The 19,898-nt window shown below is 47.6% G+C and overlaps 2 protein-coding genes across 6 annotated transcripts in view; one reads left to right on the top strand and one right to left on the bottom strand.

The window, feature by feature from the left end:
- UBR1 (ubiquitin protein ligase E3 component n-recognin 1) overlaps positions 1–14,160 on the bottom strand; it is a 361,652-nt gene extending 347,492 nt beyond the window's left edge. For 2 of the 3 annotated variants that reach the window (XM_073577632.1, XM_073577631.1), the window contains exon 1: positions 13,912–14,154. In XM_073577632.1, the coding sequence (XP_073433733.1) occupies positions 13,912–13,950 (39 nt within the window). In that variant the 5' untranslated portion in view covers positions 13,951–14,154. Of the gene's footprint in view, positions 1–13,911 lie in introns of all 3 variants that reach the window. The other variant, XM_073577633.1, reaches the window with a different exon arrangement.
- A 43-nt stretch (positions 14,161–14,203) lies between these two features.
- TMEM62 (transmembrane protein 62) overlaps positions 14,204–19,898 on the top strand; it is a 69,034-nt gene continuing 63,339 nt past the window's right edge. The window contains exons 1-2 of one of the 3 annotated variants that reach the window (XM_073577636.1): positions 14,204–14,227; positions 16,319–16,430. In XM_073577636.1, the coding sequence (XP_073433737.1) occupies positions 14,225–14,227; positions 16,319–16,430 (115 nt within the window). In that variant the 5' untranslated portion in view covers positions 14,204–14,224. Of the gene's footprint in view, positions 14,228–14,258; positions 14,534–16,318; positions 16,431–19,898 lie in introns of those variants that run through there. The other 2 variants (XM_073577635.1, XM_073577637.1) reach the window with 2 other exon arrangements.

The following is a 19,898-nucleotide window of genomic DNA, read 5'->3' on the forward strand; positions in this document are numbered from 1 at the left end:
CTATGGACAGACTGCCCCTCAGCTGTAGATATCTGCAGTTCATGCAGAGCGATCATGGGCCTCTTGGCTGCATCTCTGATCAGTCTTCTCCTTGTTTGAGATGAAAGTTTAGAGGGACGGCCGGGTATTGGTAGATTTGCAGTGGTATGATAGTCCTTCCATTTAAATATGATAGCTTGCACAGTGCTCCTTGGGATGTTTAAAGTTTTGGAAATCATTTTGTATCCAAATTCAGCTTTAAACTTCTCCACAACAGTATCACGGACCTGCCTGTTGTGTTCCTTGGTCTTCATTATGCTCTCTGTGCTTCAAAGAAAACCCTGAGACTATCACAGAGCAGGTGCTTTTATACAGAGACTTGATTACACACAGGTGGATTATATTTATCATCATTAGTCATTTATGACAACGTTAGAACATTCAGAGATCCACAATGAACTTCTGGAGTGAGTTTGCTGCACTGAAAGTAAAGGGGCCGAATAATATTGCACACCCCACTTTTCAGTTTTTGCATTTCCTCAAAATTTAGAATAACCAATTAATTTCGTTCAACTTCACAATTGTGTTCCACTTGTTGCTGATCCTTCACCAAAAATTTACATTTGGTATCTTTGTGTTTGAAGCATGATATGTGGGAAAAGGTTGAAAAGTTCCATGGGCACTGTATTACCTCAAAGTGACGGTGGTCAGAATTGTAAAAGTTGGCCCGTTCATTAACATGCAAACCACCCTTGGGGATAAAGGTCTTAAGGTAAGGCGAGTTTGCAGGTCAATCAAGTACGGTGATACTGTTGTTTTTAAACCAGGTATTGGTACTTTTGGCAGTGTGGTCAGGTGCCAAGTCCTGATGGAAAATGAAATGCCCATGTCCAAAAAGCTTGTCGACAGAGGAAAGCATGCAGTGCTCCAAAATTTCCTAGTAGACGGCTGCGCTGACTTTGGTCTTGATAAAACACAGTGGACCCACACCAGCAGATGACATGGCAATTTTCCAACTTTGAATTTTTATGCCCTTAAATCAGAGATATGGCACACAAAATAATTAACAACATTTCCCACATGTTAACATCAGCACAATTTTGGAACCAAAATTTTTTTTTTTTTTGTGGAAGTTATAAGGGTTAAAAGTTGACCATCGATGTCTCATTTTTATAATACCATTTTTTTCTGGGGACCACATCACATTTGAAGACACTTTGAGGGGTCTATATGATAGAATGGTGTCACTTTTGGGTATTTTCTAAAAACTGCACCCCTCAAGACCACACAAGAAGTTTATTAACCCTTCAGGTGCTTCACAGGAATTTTTTGAATGTTTAACAAAAAATATGAACAGTTAACTTTCTCACAAAAAAATTATGGTACTTCACCTCCAATTTTTTTTTATTTTACCAAGGATAACAGAATTGGACTGCAAAAGTTATTGTCCTGAGTAGGCTGATAGCCCATATGAGGGGGAAAACCACTGTTTGGGTGCATGGCAGAGCTCAGAAGGGAAGTTGCCGTTTGACTTTTTTGATGCAGAATTGGCTTGACGCCATATCGCATTTAGAGAGCCCCTGATGTGCCTAGACTGTGGAAACCCCCCCACCCAATTCTAACTCCAACCCTAACCCCAACACACCTCCAACCCTAGTTTCAGCCCTAACCCCAACACACCCCTAACCCTAGCCCCAACCCTAAGGGGAAAATGGAAATAAACACTTTTTTTACTTTATTATTTATCCCTAACTATGGGGGTGATAAGGAGGGGGGGGGGGTTGATTTACTATTTATGGTGGGTTTTTATGTTTGGCAGCTGTCACACACTAAGACTCTTTTTAATGTAAAAATAGTTTGTGCATCACCACATTTTGAGAGCTATAATGTTTACATATTTTGACCCACTGAGTCACATGAGGTCTTATTTTTTGCAAGACGAGTTGCCGTTTTCATTGGTACCATATTCAGGCACGTGACATTTTTTGATCGCTTTTTATTCCGATGTTTGGGACGCAGAATGAACAAAACCCAGCATTTCATGAATTTCTTTGGAGGGGAGGGCGCGCGTTTACACCGTTCCGCGTGTGGCAAAATTGATAAAGTGGTTTTATTCTTCGGGTCAGTACGATTACAGCGGAACAACATTTATATTTTTTTTATGTTTTGGCGCTTTTATACAAAAAAAAAAATTATTTTTGCATCGCTTTATTCTGCGAGTTATAACCATTTTTTTTGCTGATGACCCTGTACAGCAGCTCGTTTTTTGCGGGACAAGATGTTTTCAGCGGTACCATGTTTATTTATATCCATCTTTTTGATCGAGTTATTCCACTTTTTGATTGGAAGAAAATGATAAAGCATTGTTTTTTGCCCTTTTTTTGAAGGGGTTCATTAAAGGGGTTAACTAGTGGGACAGTTTTAGAGGGCGGGTCGTTACGGACGCAGCAATACTAAAGGTGTATTTTTTTTTATTTACAAAAAAAAAAAAAAAAGAATTAGGGAATTTTTTTAATTTAGGATTTTAAAAATTATTTTTACACTTTTTTTTTAACTGTTATATTGTCCCAGGTGGGGACATCACTGTATAGTGTCAGATCGCTGATCACTGCAGTTGCAGTGCAGGAGGCTCTCAGCGCCTGCTCAACCGCCTCCCTGCAGGACCCTGAAGGCCCCCACAGCCATATTGGATCCAGAGGTCTGCAGGGAGGAGGCCCTCAGCGCAACGCGAGCACATCGCGTTGCTCTGAGAGTCTCAGGGAGCCCCCTCCCTGCACGATTCTTGCCTATGCCCCCGGTACACTGCGATCATGTTTGATGGCAGTGTGCCGGGGGTTAATGCACCAGGAGCGGTCCGTGTCCGCTCCTGGCACATGGTGTCAGCTGTGATAGTCCGCTGACACGCGGCTGCGATCAGCGGCGTTCCGCCCTGTGAGCGCCACTTATCACGTATGACATACTATCCAGTCCATGGGAATTAAGTCCCAGGGCACATGGATGGAATAGTACGTCATATTGCAGAAAGGGGTTAGCCTCAGATAATCTATGGGGTATTTTCAAGAGGATGATGAGAGGCACCAGACCCAACAATGCAGATGAGCTGAAGGCTGCCATCAAAGCAACCTGGGCTTCCAAAACACCTCAGCAGTGCCACAGGCTGATTGCCTCCATGCCACATTGATTCAGTAATTCATACAAAAGAGGCCCCGACCAAGTATTGAGTGCATTTACTGAATATACATTTCAGTAGGCCAACATTTCGGATTTGAAAATAACTTTTCAAGCTGGTGTTATGAAGTATTCTAATTTACCGAGATAATGACTTTAGGGTTTTCACTGGCTGTAAGCCATAATCAAACATTAACAGAAAATAAACATGTGAAACACACTCTACTTGTAATGATGCTATAATATACAAGTTTCACTTTTTTTGTATTGAAGAGCTGAAATAAAATTAACTTTATGATATTCTAATTTTGTGAGATGCACCTGTATCTGCCAGTTGTAGCTCTGCTCAGTTCATGATTGCTCTGTGCTTTGACTTCTAGTATTTTCATATTTGCTGAACAACCTTGGATTTGCCTTTGATAGTCTGTTTGCCTAGCCTCTGTCTTGATCCACTACCTTCTTGAAATTCTGACCCAGGACTGTTACCAGACTATGCCTTTGCCTCACACCTCTTTTTAGGATGTAACCTCCTGACAGCCAGCCCCCCCCCCCCCCACGCATATCCGTAAGTAGTGACTAGCCTCACAATAATGTCACGCAAGTCTAGGGAGAGCCAGCGGTAACAAAGCCAGAAAGGTACCGGAGGGGAGAATACACATTATTTAACTAAGGAGAAATATTAGAAGGGGTTGTCTGAGAAATGACCATCCACTTTAAGCCCACTGCCTATCCAATCTCTAGTCACAATGTGACAACAGGTAGCATAGACAGAAGGTCCAGCTTCTGAAGTTAGCTAGCCTCCTTTCCAGGTTGATGCCTCTAATAAGGCATATAAAACACAACCTCCATTACGGATATATTTGCTTCTCTTGAACTCACCATTAATTTGAATTATCCATATAAAAGTAGAATTAGACTTACCGGTAATTCGGTTTCTAGGAACCTTCCACAACAGCCACCTTGGAGGTTGTCTCCCCACCCTAATGGGGGACAGGAAAAACAAAAAAAGAGGTTAAATAGCCCTCCCCTTCCTGCTACCTCAGTGTTTTTTCTGAACATACTAGCAGGAATAGTTACTGCCAGTAGAGCAGGAATCATTCGGTAAACATAGGGAGGGAAATTAGTGCTGTCGTGGAAGGTTCCTAGAAACCGAATTACCGGTAAGTCTAATTCTACTTTCTCTAGTCACCTTCCATGACAGCCACCTTTGAGTTATACCAACGCTAATTTCTTAGGGAGGGACTACGGCTTGCAGGACGCGTCTGCCAAACGTCAGATCCCTATTGAAATTCAGGTCTATAGTGTCTGGTAAAGGTGTGTACAGAGGACCAGGTAGCGGCTCTGCAAATCTGCTCCGAAGGCACGTTCCCTCTTGCTGCCCAGGATGTAGCGACTGATCGGGTAGAGTGGGCTTTTAGTGACTCGGGAGGAGAGATCTCTTGAAGAATACACCAGGGAGATGGACTGCTTGATCCAACCCGCTATCGTGTTTTTTGCCGCTTTCTTCCCTTTATTCCGCCCTGAATATTGAAGGAACAGATTCTTATCAATTTGATTCAAGGTAGTGGAGAACCACTCTGCGGACATCCAAAGTATGAAATTTTTCTACCTTCGTGTTAGAAGAATTTGGGCAAAATGAGGGCAACACGATATCCTGACCTCTATGAAAGTCTGAGACCACTTTGGGCATAAAGGAGGGGTCTAGGCGCAGTACTATACTGTGCGAGTTGAGTAGGAGGTATGGTTCCTGTACCGATAGGGCCTGTAGCTCCTCCACCCGTCTAGCCGTGGTGATTGCTACAAGAAACACTGTTTTGAGTGTGAGAATTTTTAATGGGATTTCTGACAGGGGCTTGTGTTAGGCTGTTAAGTACTAAGTTAAGATCCCAGGGGGGAACCCGACTAGGGAGCGAAGGGCGAATTCTGCCTGCTGCAGTCATGAATCACTTGACCCAGCGGTGTTTGGCTAGGTCCTGGTCGAAAAAAAGAGCTAAGGGCAAATACCTATACTCTTAATGTGCTTGAAGTCCCAGATCTAACCCCTTTTTGTAGGAAATCTAGTACCTGGGCAATACTGGGATGGGCGGGGTCAGGGGCCCCCAGAAAGCACCAGGATGAAAATTTATCCCATATTTTGCCGTAAAAGGCATTCGTTACCGGCTTCCTACTTTTTTGAAGGGTTCTGATTAATTCATCCGATAGCCCTTTGGCTTTTAGAATGTTGGCCTCAACAACCAAGCCGCTAGACATAACTTGCTGGGGTTTGGGTGCAGTAAGGGGCCGTGGAAAAGGAGGCTGGTCTTTTGGGGTAGAAGCAAGGGACCTCCCTGGGCCATGTCCAACAGGGCGCTGTACCAGCTTCGTCCCGGCCACATAGGAGCCGCCACCAGGATTGTCGTGACCCTGTCTGCTCTGATCTTCTGCAACGTTCTTGCCAGCATAGGAATTGGGGGAAAGGCGTAAGCCAGTCTGAAGACCCATGGATGAGCGAATGCATCAGTCCCCCGGGCTCCGTACGTGGGACTGAGGGAGAAATAAGCTGATGTCTTTGCATTTTGCACACTTGCAAATAGGTCGACTTCTGGGTTTCCCCATCTCGAGGCGAGAGGCTGGAAGACCTCCTGGTTCAGACACCAGTCTCCCGGATGGACGTCTTACCTGCTTAGGAAGTCCGCTCGGGTGTTTTCTGACCCCTTCAGGTCTACCACGGAAATAGATAACAGGTCCTTCTCTGCCCAGAGGAAGATCTTTGTCGTCACCTTCTTTAGACTGGCGTACTTCGTGCCCCCTTGGTGTCTGAGGTATGCCACCGTGGTCACATTTTCGGAGTATATTCGAACGTTATGGTTCCTGATAAGGGGAGACGCGGCTTTCAGTGACTCTTCCACTCCTGTCAATTCCCTTAGGTTCGAGGATATGGATCTTATGTCCTGGGGCCACCGTCCCTGGAAGTACGAATCCCCCACCATGGCTCCCCAACCTCTCAGACTGGCATCGGTACATAGTATTTTCAGAGGAAGCTGATCCCAGCTTATCCCTTGTCTCAAGTTTCGGTAATCCAGCCACCACAAGAGGGCCGATTTTACGTGTCCTGGAAGTGGAATCCGTTTTGATAGGTTGTTTGGATACTTCCTTGCGTTTACCAGGACGTATGACTGGAGGACTGGCGTATGTGCTTGCTCCAAGGATATCGCCTGAATGCACGATGTCAGGGAACCCAGGATAGACATGGCGTCCCTCAGTGTCGATGCCCTTTGTTTTCTGAACTGGAGTATTCTCTGACGAAGATCTGCTTGACGATCCTCGGGGAGAAAGGACGTCCTCTTCTCCGAGTCTAAGAGGATCCCCAGGAATTTTCTCATTGGGGATGGATAGAGGGCCGACGTCTGGAGATTCGGTATACACCCTAGGAATTCGAGTATCTGTAGAGTTTTCGATACGTCCTGATTCAGCCTGGGTACCGATGGAGCGACGATCAGGAGATCGTCTAGATATGGCACAATACATATCCCCTGATGACAAACAGAAAGGACTGCTTCCTTCATGATTTTCGTAAATACCCTTGGTGCCGGAGATATGCCAAATGGTAGTGCGTTGAACTGGAGATGGCTGATGCCTTAGTCGTGGGAAATCGCGAACCTCAGGAACCTTCTGTGATCTGGATGAATGGGGACGTGGTAGTAAGCGTCCCTTACATCTATTGTAGCCATCTGCCAGCTCCATCCAATAAGAGGGATTGCCGATTTCACTGACTCCATCTGGAACCTCCGGTAATTGATGAAGCGATTCAGGGGTTTCAGATTTATAATAAGCCTGTGCTTTCCTGAGGGTTTCTTTATCAGGAACAGGCAGGAGTAGTGTCCTCTGCCAACCTCTTGTGGGGGTACATACGAGATCACTTTCCCGTAATAGATCTTCTATTTGAAGAAACAGAAACTTTTGGAGGCCTGGGGACCGTGGCGGGGTGATTCTTAAGGCATGGGAGGGGTGCTTGAACTCCAGTTTTAGCCCAAACTGTATAGTATGCAGGATCCACTGGTTCAAAGTTGTGGCCTGCCATTGGGCTAAAAACTGAATGAGTCGACCCCTGACCTGGGAGTCACTGTTTCTCCGGGGACTGTTGCTGCTGGGGCACCAGGATGTTTCTCCCTTTACCCCCTTTCGGGTAGCTCCATCGTCCTGTCTTGCCTTTCCCTCTGAACACCTTCTGAGAGGTCTGCTCCCTTGAGGGATTGGGGAAAAAAAAAAAAAAAAAAAAAAAAAAAAAAAAAAAAAAAGCCTTTTGGTGGCTTTCTGCTCCGGCAGTGATTTGTTTGTCAGAAGCCTTTTCAAGGATGTCATCCAAGACAGGCCCTAACACGTTATGCCCCTGGAAGGGGATGGTACAGTGTTTTGTTTTGGAGGTGATGTCACCACCCCATGACTTCAGCCACAAAGCTCTCCTAGCCAAATTTGACAGGACTAGGGACCTCGCTGCTACCTGTACCGTTTCTCCTGAAGCATCGGCTAAATAACCTGTTGCCTTCTGGAGGATTGAAAGGGAGTCTAAAATTTCCTCTAGGGGTACCCCGAGAGGTGGTCCTCCAATGTACGTAGCCTGAAGAACAAAGATCTGGCTACACAAGTTGATGCAATATTCTGTTTGAGCAGGTTCGTAGAAGCTTCCCAGGATTTTTTTTTTAAGGTGTCTTTCTATTTTGCAATCCATCGGACCCCCTTCAACTGGGAGGAATCCTCAAAGGGAAGGGACGTTTTCTTAGCAACTTTAGAGACTTGAACGTCTATTTTAGGGATCTCCCATATAGAATTGTCACCTTGCAGGGGAAAGCGATTTTTTAGCTCAGAGGGCACACCGAGTGCCTTCTCGGGTGAGGACCACTCCTGAGCTATCACATCCTGTATAACTTCGTGAATCGGGAAACCCTTTCTACCCCTGGGTTTTAACTCCCCAAACATCTCATCCTGGACTGAGAGCTTGACCTCCTCCTCCTCCTCCACCCCCATGGTATTTCTCACCATGGAGACCAACTCCTCCATATCCTCAGAGGAGAAATATTTTTTGTGCCATGTTTGGAGGTGGAGGTGGAGCCGGAGCCCTCATTTTCCCAAATATCCTCTGATCCTGAGGAACAGACTTCCCCCGAACCTGAGTCGGCTTCCGTAGGCGCCCTTTTCCTCTTTTTTGGGGAAGGGCCCTGGGTCACCAGGGTCTGGGCTGCCATGGAGGTCTGAACCTCCTGCCTAAAGAGAGTCTTTATGCTGTCAAACAGGGAGGGTTGCTCGGTGCGCAGTATATTCTGCGTACAGGGTTGGCATAACTTCTTATAATCAGAAGGAAACCTGGCACCACATATACCACACTTGCGTGGATTTCTTGGGGCAGAGGCCTTGTCTTCCTGTAAGAGGAGAAGGCTTACTCAGACCCATGCCACCAATCTGACAGACAAAGGACCGGCCCTGCTACTCACTGTAGGAGGGGGAACGCTGGGCTCTGCAGATGCAGTCGAGGGCTTCTCCCCATCCATGCCGGCACACACCACAGACAAACTGCGCTTAGCTGGAGCCGTGGCACCCTTATATGGGTGTTGCTGCGTTCGGTTAACTGTTGCTCCTCCTTCCCCCTGTCTCTGGGGAGGAACCATCGCCCGACCCCTGCCGCCATACATCCAATTTCCCGGGTGCCAATGCGTGTTTCCCAGTAAAGGAATGCCGGTGGACGCAAACTGGAAGAGCGTCACTTCCGGTCGATCCCGCCCCCTCAGACGTGCGCGGCCGTACTGCAGCGTTTGGGGAGAAAGAAGCCGGGGAGCTGCTGGAGGACCCTGGCAGGCACCATACCGCCCCACTTTACCCCGGAGTGAGCGGGAGGGGCGGTAGACATCCCGAGTCACATTGACGGAGATGGGAGCAGCGCTTGGAGGAGAGGCGAACCCCCCGACCTTGGCTGCCCAGCTGTAAGGTAAATACAGGCTCCGCTTGCTGGCCACGGCAGCCCCTTGTATCCTCTTCATGCTCCGATAGGGGACAGGAAAAACACTGAAGTAGCAGGAAGGGGAGGGCTATTTAACCTCTTTGTGTTTCCTGTCCCCCATTAGGGCGGGGAGACAACCTCCAAGGTGGCTGTTGTGGAAGGTGACTAGAGAAATAATGCGTTTTCTTTAAAAGCTAACCACAGTAAGAAAAAAAGTCCAGAATAAAAGGTGCAAAAGGTAAAAAAATAGGTAAAAAAAAAAAAAAGTCAAAAAAGTAAATAGATTCAATAATTCATGGCCAGAGACTGGGGAACTCACCAATTGTGATCAGTTGCAGCGCAGAACAGCACAGCTCCATCCACTGCACAGTGGCTGCAACGTTGTACTGCAGATTAATTTGAATAGGGATAGGCAGTGCAGTACCCACGGCCATCATACAACTGAAGGAACTGTGTAGCTTCACATTTGATCACCTCGGGCATCTGTAGACACATGGAACAACTGAGTGACAGGAATGCCCCCACCAATGCCAGTCTGGTATTGATGACCTATTCTAAGCATTGTTCATCAATATAAAAGTACCAGGCAACCCTTTTTTATAAATGAAAGACATTACATATATTTGTGCAGAGCCTTACATCTACAGACTCCAATACAAAATCCAGTCTGTGCAATATCTCAAGAGTAATAAAGTGATTTTTCCTTGCAGCGTCACTATAATCGGAAGACATTAATACCCTGCATCGGGTGTTCATACGTATGGACATCTGTTTCTCTGTCAAAGAGCTAATGTTTCCGTGCAGACGCCTGAAATGCTGCTTTGTACCAGGTACTAATTTAATTGGTAATGTACCTGCAGCAAAAGCTGCTCATCAGATACAGAGGAAGACAGTTTTGTACATTGTATGTTAACCCCTTTCATTGACTTGACTTAGGACAGCTTTGTTTTTCTTGCAGCGCGAGCTGTGTTTTTAAAAAAAATCTGAAGTGGAATGGAAAACCCCTGAAATTCTATTGCAACTCCGGCTTCATTTTTACTTTGTAGTAACGAAAAAAAACAAAAAAAAACAAAGTGACTATTCACTACTCACAGACAAGCCATGAGAGGCTTGGGTAGTCAAGAGGACTTGTCATAAACTAAGGGATAAGGCAAAGGAGTAGTCAGGTCACAGCCCGATGTCAGAATTCCAGGAAAGGAAGCAGATCAAAATAAAGGGGCAAGGGAAACAGATGGTCAAGAGCCTCTCACCTAGACAAACCAGTTCTCATAATTTGCACTGACGAGAGCCAATAGCACAAAACACCGTGTCTGCAAATTGAGCTTCTGATTTGGCTTTTATCCTAAGTCATATTACAAGACTTGCTAAAGGGTTGATTGTGACTTGTAGGATCACTACTACCAACTGGTGGCGCTATAGAGTGCAAGTCCTCTTTCTCTGAAGAGGCAATTTGCATATCCACTTTCCAAACCATGCCTGCCTAAAATCTTTTTAGCATTTTCTTGTAGGTTTTAGTAAAAAAAAAAAAAAGTCTATTTTTTTAAAACACGATCTGTGTCGCCATATCCCGAGACCCATGAGTTTATGTTTCCATCAATGAAGCTCACTGTGGGCTATTTTTTTTTGCAGGGTAAACTGTAGTAATATCTTAATGTACAGTTTCTGACCTTGAATTTCGCAAAACGCTTGTCCTCCTGTTAGTGTTTTTTTGTTGTTGTTTTTTTTTTTTTTTTTTTTTTTTTTTTTTTTTTAAAACTTTACTCACCCTCCCTAGATCCAGCACAGACTCGCTGCTTCTTCTTACGGTGTCTGTAAGGGTCTGTGCACACGTTGCAGATTCTGCTGCGGTGTACAGTACCATTTTAGCCTGTGTAAAACAAAAACCCTGAACACAATGCTGCAGATTTTCTGCGGATTTTCATCTGCAGCATGTCAATTCTTTTGTGTGGTTCTGCAGCGTTTTGACACCTGCCCCATTATAGGAATCTGCAGGTGTCATCCGCACAAAATCTGAACTAAAGCCGCAGCTAAAACGCAGGTCACTTCACCTGCGGATTTAGCAAAATTCAAGCAGAAAAAACCACAGCACAATCCGCAACGTGTGCACATACCCTTATTGTCTGCGGCACTGATGTCACATCTGCAGTGTTGATGCCAATCAATGAGCCCACCAGTTCTGATTGCCTTGCGCCATCATCTAGAGCAGAGCCGTTGAGCTCACTAATCGGCTGCAGTGCTGTCAATATGACATCAGAGCTGCAGAGAAAAGACACTGCAAGCAGCAGCAAAGACTCAGCACTGGATCTGTGGTAGGAGAGTAAAGCATAGTGGGTTACAAAAAAAAAAAAAAAAAAAAAATTTTTTTTTTTTTTTTTTTTTTTTTTTTTTTTAAACCAAATGCAGCTCGGAAAGGGGTTTCAGAAACTGGAAAACCCCTTTAAGTCATGAATGAGGCAAGAATAGCAATAATTTTTACAAAATGCCTAGAAATTTGTTATGATGCCCTTTGCCAGGGTCTACCAAAAGTATGGGTGTACCCACAAGCTTAAGGCCATGTTCACATGTTGTGTTTTTAGAGGAGTTCTAAATGCAAATTTTTAGCTGTGTTTTACAGTACCAGCAAAGTTTATGAGATTTCAGAAACCTCATGCACACACCTTGTTTTATTTGTCCTCGGTATTTTGTGCAATACCTTTGTTTTTGGCAAAATGCAGCATGTTACTTTCAGCGTTTTTCACCCATTGAAACCTGATGAAAATTTTTTTTATGCACTAAACTTTATCAGGATGCACAATAGACAAATGGACTAAGTCACAAAAGCAGCAAAAAGCAACAAAAATTAAGCAAAACCTGCTTTCTTAAGCAAGTTCCTTACTGCAGAGAGAGTATGTTTTGCCTGTGGGGAAAGAGGAAAAAAAAAAAAAAACATCAAAAAAGCAGCAGACCAATTCCTGCTTTTGTGCAGATCAATCAGATAGATTTGGGGCACCATAGTAAGCTCAGCAAAGAAATGTTTACTATATAAATAAACTGAGCAGCCAAACATAACATCCCATTGTCTGCAGAGCACCAAGGAGAAGAATGGTCAACAGGAAACATTAATGCCAACTCTAAAAGCAGGATGACAGGGGGGCACATTATACATCGACTTCACATACTGCAACTATGTACTAACATAACTAGTCTGGTGTCTGACAAAGCACAGATTAGCACGGACATGCACTGTGGTATCAGAAATGTGCCAGGGTCTCAAAAAAAAAAAAAAAAAAAAAGCCGAGTTGGGGGGAGCATGTAGTGAAGCCGCATGTAGCACTCAGACCATGGCTGGTCCATGACAGCATGTAGCAACCAGGTGCATAGCGATAAGCCGTGTTTAGAGGCTTTTAGGAGGGATGTTCAGTCTATAAGGGACTAAACACAGAAAGGGATAAGAAAACAGCAACCTATAATCCACTGCACAGAAGTGATAGCAATGTCCAGATACAGAGAAGCTACAGGGCAGGAGTATATAACACATACGTGTCTCCTGACTCACACCCGTGTCTGCCGTCCTGTCACACAGAGGTCTCCTGACCCACACCCGTGTCTGCCGTCCTGTCACACAGAGGTCTCCTGACCCACACCCGTGTCTGCCGTCCTGTCACACAGAGGTCTCCTGACCCACACCCGTGTCTCCCGTCCTGTCACACAGAGGTCTCCTGACCCACACCCGTGTCTCCCGTCCTGTCACACAGAGGTCTCCTGACCCACACCCGTGTCTCCCGTCCTGTCACACAGAGGTCTCCTGACCCACACCCGTGTCTCCCGTCCTGTCACACAGAGGTCTCCTGACCCACACCCGTGTCTCCCGTCCTGTCACACAGAGGTCTCCTGACCCACACCCGTGTCTCCCGTCCTGTCACACAGAGGTCTCCTGACCCACACCCGTGTCTCCCGTCCTGTCACACAGAGGTCTCCTGACCCACACCCGTGTCTCCCGTCCTGTCACACAGAGGTCTCCTGACCCACACCCGTGTCTCCCGTCCTGTCACACAGAGGTCTCCTGACCCACACCCGTGTCTCCCGTCCTGTCACACAGAGGTCTCCTGACCCACACCCGTGTCTCCCGTCCTGTCACACAGAGGTCTCCTGACCCACACCCGTGTCCCCCGTCCTGTCACACAGAGGTCTCCTGACCCACACCCGTGTCTCCCGTCCTGTCACACAGAGGTCTCCTGACCCACACCCGTGTCCCCCGTCCTGTCACACAGAGGTCTCCTGACCCACACCCGTGTCTCCCGTCCTGTCACATAGAGAGCCCCACACATTTCATATCTATGACATTTGTGACTCCTGCAGCACCTCCAGCCCTGTTACATACATGTCCTCCTTTCTATCACACATCTCCCACCATTACATACACATTATGTCTTGACACATCTCGTAACCATCCCAACCCATTTATGTCACCATTCACCCCTTAACGTACATGTCTTTTATCTGTCCTGTCACATGTAAGGAATCACTGAAAAAAAGGCAGTTTTGTGCATTAGGATCTGCACCTGTGTTGTTTCCATAATTATTTGGGTCCACTGCACCCTGATAGTGCAATTGCTGTGAGGCCTAGGCAGGTAAATATCTCTGCCTTTTTCAGTGATTCTAGTATATTCTTGGAGGATTTTTTAAGTCCTTTTTGTGTCAGTGAGTCTTTCACATGTCTCCTGTCACATACATGTCTCCCATCCCCCACATACACGCCCCAAGCTGCTGCAGTAACACCGCCCATGGCCCCACTACGTGCGCGATCTCCTCACCAGGCTGCTCTGCTCCCGGTCTCTCGCGACCTCCTCCATCTTTACTGACACCAGCCCTCGCCTCCTACTGTTCCATAACACACGACGTGCAGCAGAGGGTGTGGTTTACGTCGCCGGCCGCACCTTCCGGCAGTTCCTTTGGTCCCTAAAGTGCGGCGTTATTGGCTGCAGCTCTTATAGGGGAAGGTCTGGGCACGTACACACTACACGCGGTCACGGAGCTAATTACTATACGTAGGTAACTCTGAGGTCCTCCCACAGCCACACGAGGGACAGACAAGCCTGATATGTCTGGTCAGCTGCCGCCGTCTCTATGGTAACGCTCTTTACGTGCGTATACGTCACATTCTCCCTCCTCTCTGTGGTGATGGTGACAGGGCGGAAGTGATTGATGCGGAAGTGACAGTGCTGCCCGCAGTGGGGTGGAGCCGGCATGTTGGTGCCTGGTTGTCATGTCAGGATGCAGAAGGTGGTGACCGTGCTGTTTGTGGCGCTGCTGCTGGGGCTGATGTTGGGCAAGTACAGCAGCACCGGCCGGCGGGCGCAGCTCAGTGCCAGGAGGGCGGCAGGCAGCGGGCCGGTGCTGGGGAAGGAGCTCCGCAATGTCTTCTGGGCGGTGCAGGTAACTGGGACTCCTGCGCTCTACTGTTCTCTGTTGTCAGGTTGCATTGTGTGATGGCTGCGCTGTACTTTGGCATCTCTTCAGTTCTTATTCCTCACCATCACCAATGATTATCCTCGTCCTGTTTAGTAATGCTCAGCAGCTGCTGTGTGATCAATGATGTATAGTCCAGGGCGAGGGGCTGCAAACAGCGAAAGAGAACCTCCCCCTCATAGATGACAGCAGACTGCAGGGGTCCCCCTCGTAGATGACAGCAGACTGCAGGGGTCCCCCTCGTAGATGATGGCCGACTGCAGGGGTCCCTCTCGTAGATGACAGCCGACTGCAGGGGTCCCCCTCGTAGATGATGGCCGACTGCAGGGTTCCCCCTCGTAGATGATGGCCGACTGCAGGGTTCCCCCTCATAGATGACAGCAGACTGCAGGGTTCCCCCTCGTAGATGATGGTCGGCTGCAAGGGTCCCTCTCGTAGATGATGGCCGACTGCAAGGGTCCCCCTCGTAGATGTTGGTCGGCTGCAGGGGTCCCCCTCGTAGATGTTGGTCGGCTGCAGGGTTCCCCCTCGTAGATGTTGGTCGGCTGCAGGGTTCCCCCTCGTAGATGTTGGTCGGCTGCAGGGTTCCCCCTCGTAGATGTTGGTCGGCTGCAGGGTTCCCCCTCGTAGATGATGGCCGGCTGCAGGGTTCCCCCTCGTAGATGTTGGTCGGCTGCAGGCTTCCCCCTCGTAGATGATGGCCGGCTGCAGGGGTCCCCCTCGTAGATGTTGGTCGGCTGCAGGGGTCCCCCTCGTAGATGTTGGTTGGCTGCAGGGGTCCCCCTCGTAGATGTTGGTTGGCTGCAGGGGTCCCCCTCGTAGATGTTGGTTGGCTGCAGGGGTCCCCCTCGTAGATGTTGGTTGGCTGCAGGGGTCCCCCTCGTAGATGTTGGTTGGCTGCAGGGGTCCCCCTCGTAGATGTTGGTTGGCTGCAGGGGTCCCCCTCGTAGATGTTGGTCGGCTGCAAGGGTCCCCCTCGTAGATGTTGGTCGGCTGCAGGGGTCCCCCTCGTAGATGTTGGTCGGCTGCAGGGGTCCCCCTCGTAGATGTTGGTAGGCTGCAGGGGTCCCCCTCGTAGATGTTGGTCGGCTGCAGGGGTCCCCCTCATAGATGACGGCAGACTGCAGGGTTCCCCCTCGTAGATGATGGTCGGCTGCAAGGGTCCCTCTCGTAGATGATGGCCGACTGCAAGGGTCCCCCTCGTAGATGTTGGTCGGCTGCAGGGTTCCCCCTCGTAGATGTTGGTCGGCTGCAGGGTTCCCCCTCGTAGATGTTGGTCGGCTGCAGGGTTCCCCCTCGTAGATGTTGGTCGGCTGCAGGGTTCCCCCTCGTAGATGTTGGTCGGCTGCAGGGTTCCCCCTCGTAGATGTTGGTCGGCTGCAGGGTTCCCCCTCGTAGATGTTGGTCGGCTGCAGGGGTCCCCCTCGTAGATGTTGGTCGGCTGCAGGGGTCCCCCTCGTAGATGTTGGTCGGCTGCAGGGGTCCCCCTCGTAGATGTTGGTCGGCTGCAGGGGTCCCCCACTGCAGACGACGGCCAATTACAGGGATCCCGCCTCTCCGCAAATATAGGCAGGGATCTCTCCTGCAAATCCTCCCTTTCACAGCGGTTGACAGCTGACTGCAGGGGTCCCTCAGCTGGGGGTCAGACTCCATCATCAGCAGTGTCAGGGAACCTGGGAGGAGTGCAGATGCGAATGGCATGTTTGATAACGGGGGAGTGTGATCACTGAGTTTTTGCCTATGGTGTTGCAGGTGACGGATGTTCACGTCAGTAAGTTCTTGGATCCCCTCCGGGTCTCAGAGTTTGAGATCTTCTGCACTGAGAGCCTCTCTGTGATCGGGCCGGCACTTGTTCTTGTAACCGGTAAGAGAACCTGTACTGAAATGTTTCCTGCAGCTTCTGACCAGAGTCGTGTGCAGCATAACATTAATCATATAGTGGAAGGTGGGGTTCCTAGTTTCGGCACTGATGTACGTCAGACAGCGTCCATATACACCGAACAGCACCTGCTCATCCAGTGTATGTCACACCGGGGTGTCTAGATCTTAGCAGCAGGTACACCTGGACTGTTTGCGTTTCTACAGCCTTTATGCTGATCTGATCCTATTGATGGTTTTCAAATGAGTTAACGGTAAGTCTATCAGTGAGCTCGTTGTGACAACAGGATCTGTAACCCTTATCGCTCCTCTGCTGAACTCTTCTTTGGTCCTTATTAAAGATACTTGTCAGTTATCTTCATCCCTTTGATAATGACATGGAGAGAAATCCTGTATAGAAGCAAAGTAAGATGGAAACAAATGTTTGACATGAAACACATAGAACATGTATAAAAACTAAAATGAAACCAGTGGAGGAAAGGGGAAACACCCAAAACTCTCAAAAATGCATGATTAATTGTATTGTAAAATTAAATTGTGTAATATTTAAGTTTGCTGGATTTCTCGTATTAAGGGTAAAGATCCAGAAGGATTCTGTGTTGAGGACCTTTTTACTAAGATCACCACCCCTAAGGGGTTTAAACACCTTCTCAATACCTCTGAACAGAAAGGTGGACAAACTCCCCCCCCCCCCCCCCATGTACCTGTGAGAAGTGTCGTGAGGCAGCTGACATACAGGTGCTTCTCACTAAATTAGATCATCATCAAAAAGTTAATTTATTTCAGTTCTTCAATACAAAAAGTGAAACTCGGATATTATTTAGTCATTACAAACAGAGTGATCTATTTCAAGTGTTTATTTCTGTTAATGTTGATGATTATGGCTTACAGTCAATGAAAACCCAAAAGTCATTATCTTAGTAAATTAGAATAATTAACAAAAACACCTGCAAAGGCTTCCTAAGTGTTTAAAAAGTCCCTTAGTCTGTTTCAGTAGGCTTCACAATCATGGGGAAGACTGCTGATTTTCCAACAAAATTTACAAAATGAACCCCAAAATTTGTTGGGTAATTTCTCCTGAGCATACCGATACCTGATATGATGTAGAAAACCACTGTCTGGGTGCTCGGAAGGGAAGGAGCGCCATTTGACTTTTTGAATGCAAAATTTTCTGGAACAATTGGAAGAGGTGACACCATTTTGGAAACTAGACCCCTCAGGGAACTGATTTACGTAGATGTGTGGTGGGCGCATTGAACCTCAGGGGCTTCGCGGAAGTTTATATTGTTGAGCCATAAAAGTAAAAAAAATAAAATTTTCCCCACAAATATAAATATGTTTTTAGTCCTACGTATTGCATTTTTGAAATGGTAACGAGATATTGCACCATACAATTTGTTATGCAATTTCTCCTGAATGCGCAGATACCCAATATAAGGGAGAAAACGACTGTTTGGGAACTTGGAAGGCAAGGAGCGCCAGTTGACTTTTGAAATGCAAAATTTCCTAGAATCATTAACGGATGTCATGTCCCATTTGGAGAGCCCCTGATGTATCTAAACAGTAGAAACACCCCCACAAATGACCCCATTTTGAAAACTAGACCACTCAAGGAATGTATTTACTGTAGATGCATGGTGAACACCTTGAACCCCCAGGTGCTTCACAGAAGTTTATAATGTTGAGCTGTGATAATAATAAAATAACATTTTCCTCACAAAAATGTTGTTTTAGCCCCAAGTTTGTAATTTTTCTAAGGGTTAATAGGAATTTTTTTATTTTTTTTTTACAACAAATTGAGATCCATTTTTTTCCTGAGTGTGCCAATACCCTACATATAATCAGGAAATATTTTTCAGGCACAGTGCAAAGCTCAGAAGGCGAGGAGCGCTATACTATAGTGCAGATTTTACTGTTATGGTGTGCAGGTGCCATGACCCACTGAGAGAGACCATGAGATGCCAGAACAGCACAACCCCTCATAAGTGACCCCATTTTACAAACTACACCTCTAAATGAATTCTTCTATGGGTGCAGCGATCATATTGACACCATGGGTGTGTCACAGAATGTTATACCATTGAGCAATTAAGAAAAAATAAAAAAAAACTTTTATTGGGAACATTTTACGTAATGTTTGGGATCACATTTTCCAGGACGTCCTATCCTGACAGCACCATGGGGGTTGTCCTTTCATCCTTACAGGGACAGGAAATGCACGAGAGGTTAAAGGTCCCCTCCCACACTCCAGTGTTTTTCCTGTCCCTGTAAGGACAGGAACGAGAGCGCCGCAGCTGCGGCATCCAGCAAAGCTTACCGGGGCCAAGAGGTTCGGGGTCCTAACTTCAACTCCTCCAGTTGGACGGTGCAGGGCGGCACCCCCTAAGGGGGGTTCTCCGCCGGCGGTCCCGTGGAGCGTCGCTCCGGGACTCAATACCGCTTCCCCCCCCAGCGCGGCTCCCGCGAGAGGATGCCTGGTCGGCGGCCGCGTCACTTCCAGGCGCCCGGGGATGACGACTTACGGTCGCATCACAGAGGGCGCGTCAGAATGGTGCGGGCGGCACAGAAGGGAAGATGATGTTCCGGCGCAAGACAAGGTAGGATAAAAAAGGGGGACCAGCAGCATATCGACAGGTGACGAGACAGGCCTCTGATTCCCGTCAGCGCCACCAACATAGAGACCAGGACCGGTGACCAGCCAGAGCCAGCGTCTGTGAGTAAGGGGCACAGCGGGCTGCTATACCAAAGACAGGAGCTTTAATATAAAAGACCCCTGTTCTTTATATTAGGATAAGACGACACCGATCCCGACAGCAGCAACGTCTAGGACATCAGGCAAACCCAAATGCCCCATCTGCGCCAGCAAACTACCGGGTGCATGGAAAAAAACTCCTATGTGAGGACTGCACCCTGAGGATTGTCAGAGGCGAGCAGGCCGCTTTCCTGATGGCGATGCGCACAATGGTCAGAGACGAGGTCCACGCCTCCGTCTTTCGGCTGCTACCCACTCAGTCTTCCGGCCGGTCCCAGGCCAAGAGACCAAGATGGGAGTCCGACCAGTCGTCGGAGGAGGAAATACGGGGTACGGACTCGGAGGAAGAGGGCGAGATCACCTCTGAACCCCCGGAGACAGGGAAAAGATACCTCTTCACATCAGAGAACACGGACGAGCTTCTCAGCGCCGTGAGAGGTACGATGCAAATTGAGGAGACCCTGAAAGCGCAATCCATCCAGGACACGATGTTCGGGGGATTAAGAGCCAGAATTCGTCAGGTCTTCCCAGTTAATGACCATATCAGAGCAATGATCCTTGAAGAATGGGAAGATGCCGAGAAAAGACTGATTGTGCCTCGAGACTTGAAGCTACGACTTCCATTTAACCTGGAGGACATCAACACTTGGGACAAGGTTCCTAAGATCGATTCCCCGGTGGCCAAGGTGTCAAAAAAGACAA

This window comes from Dendrobates tinctorius, unplaced genomic scaffold (genome assembly GCF_039654945.1).
Source record: "Dendrobates tinctorius isolate UK_male_01 unplaced genomic scaffold, ASM3965494v1 ptg000057l, whole genome shotgun sequence".
Classification (NCBI taxonomy): domain Eukaryota; kingdom Metazoa; phylum Chordata; class Amphibia; order Anura; family Dendrobatidae; genus Dendrobates; species Dendrobates tinctorius.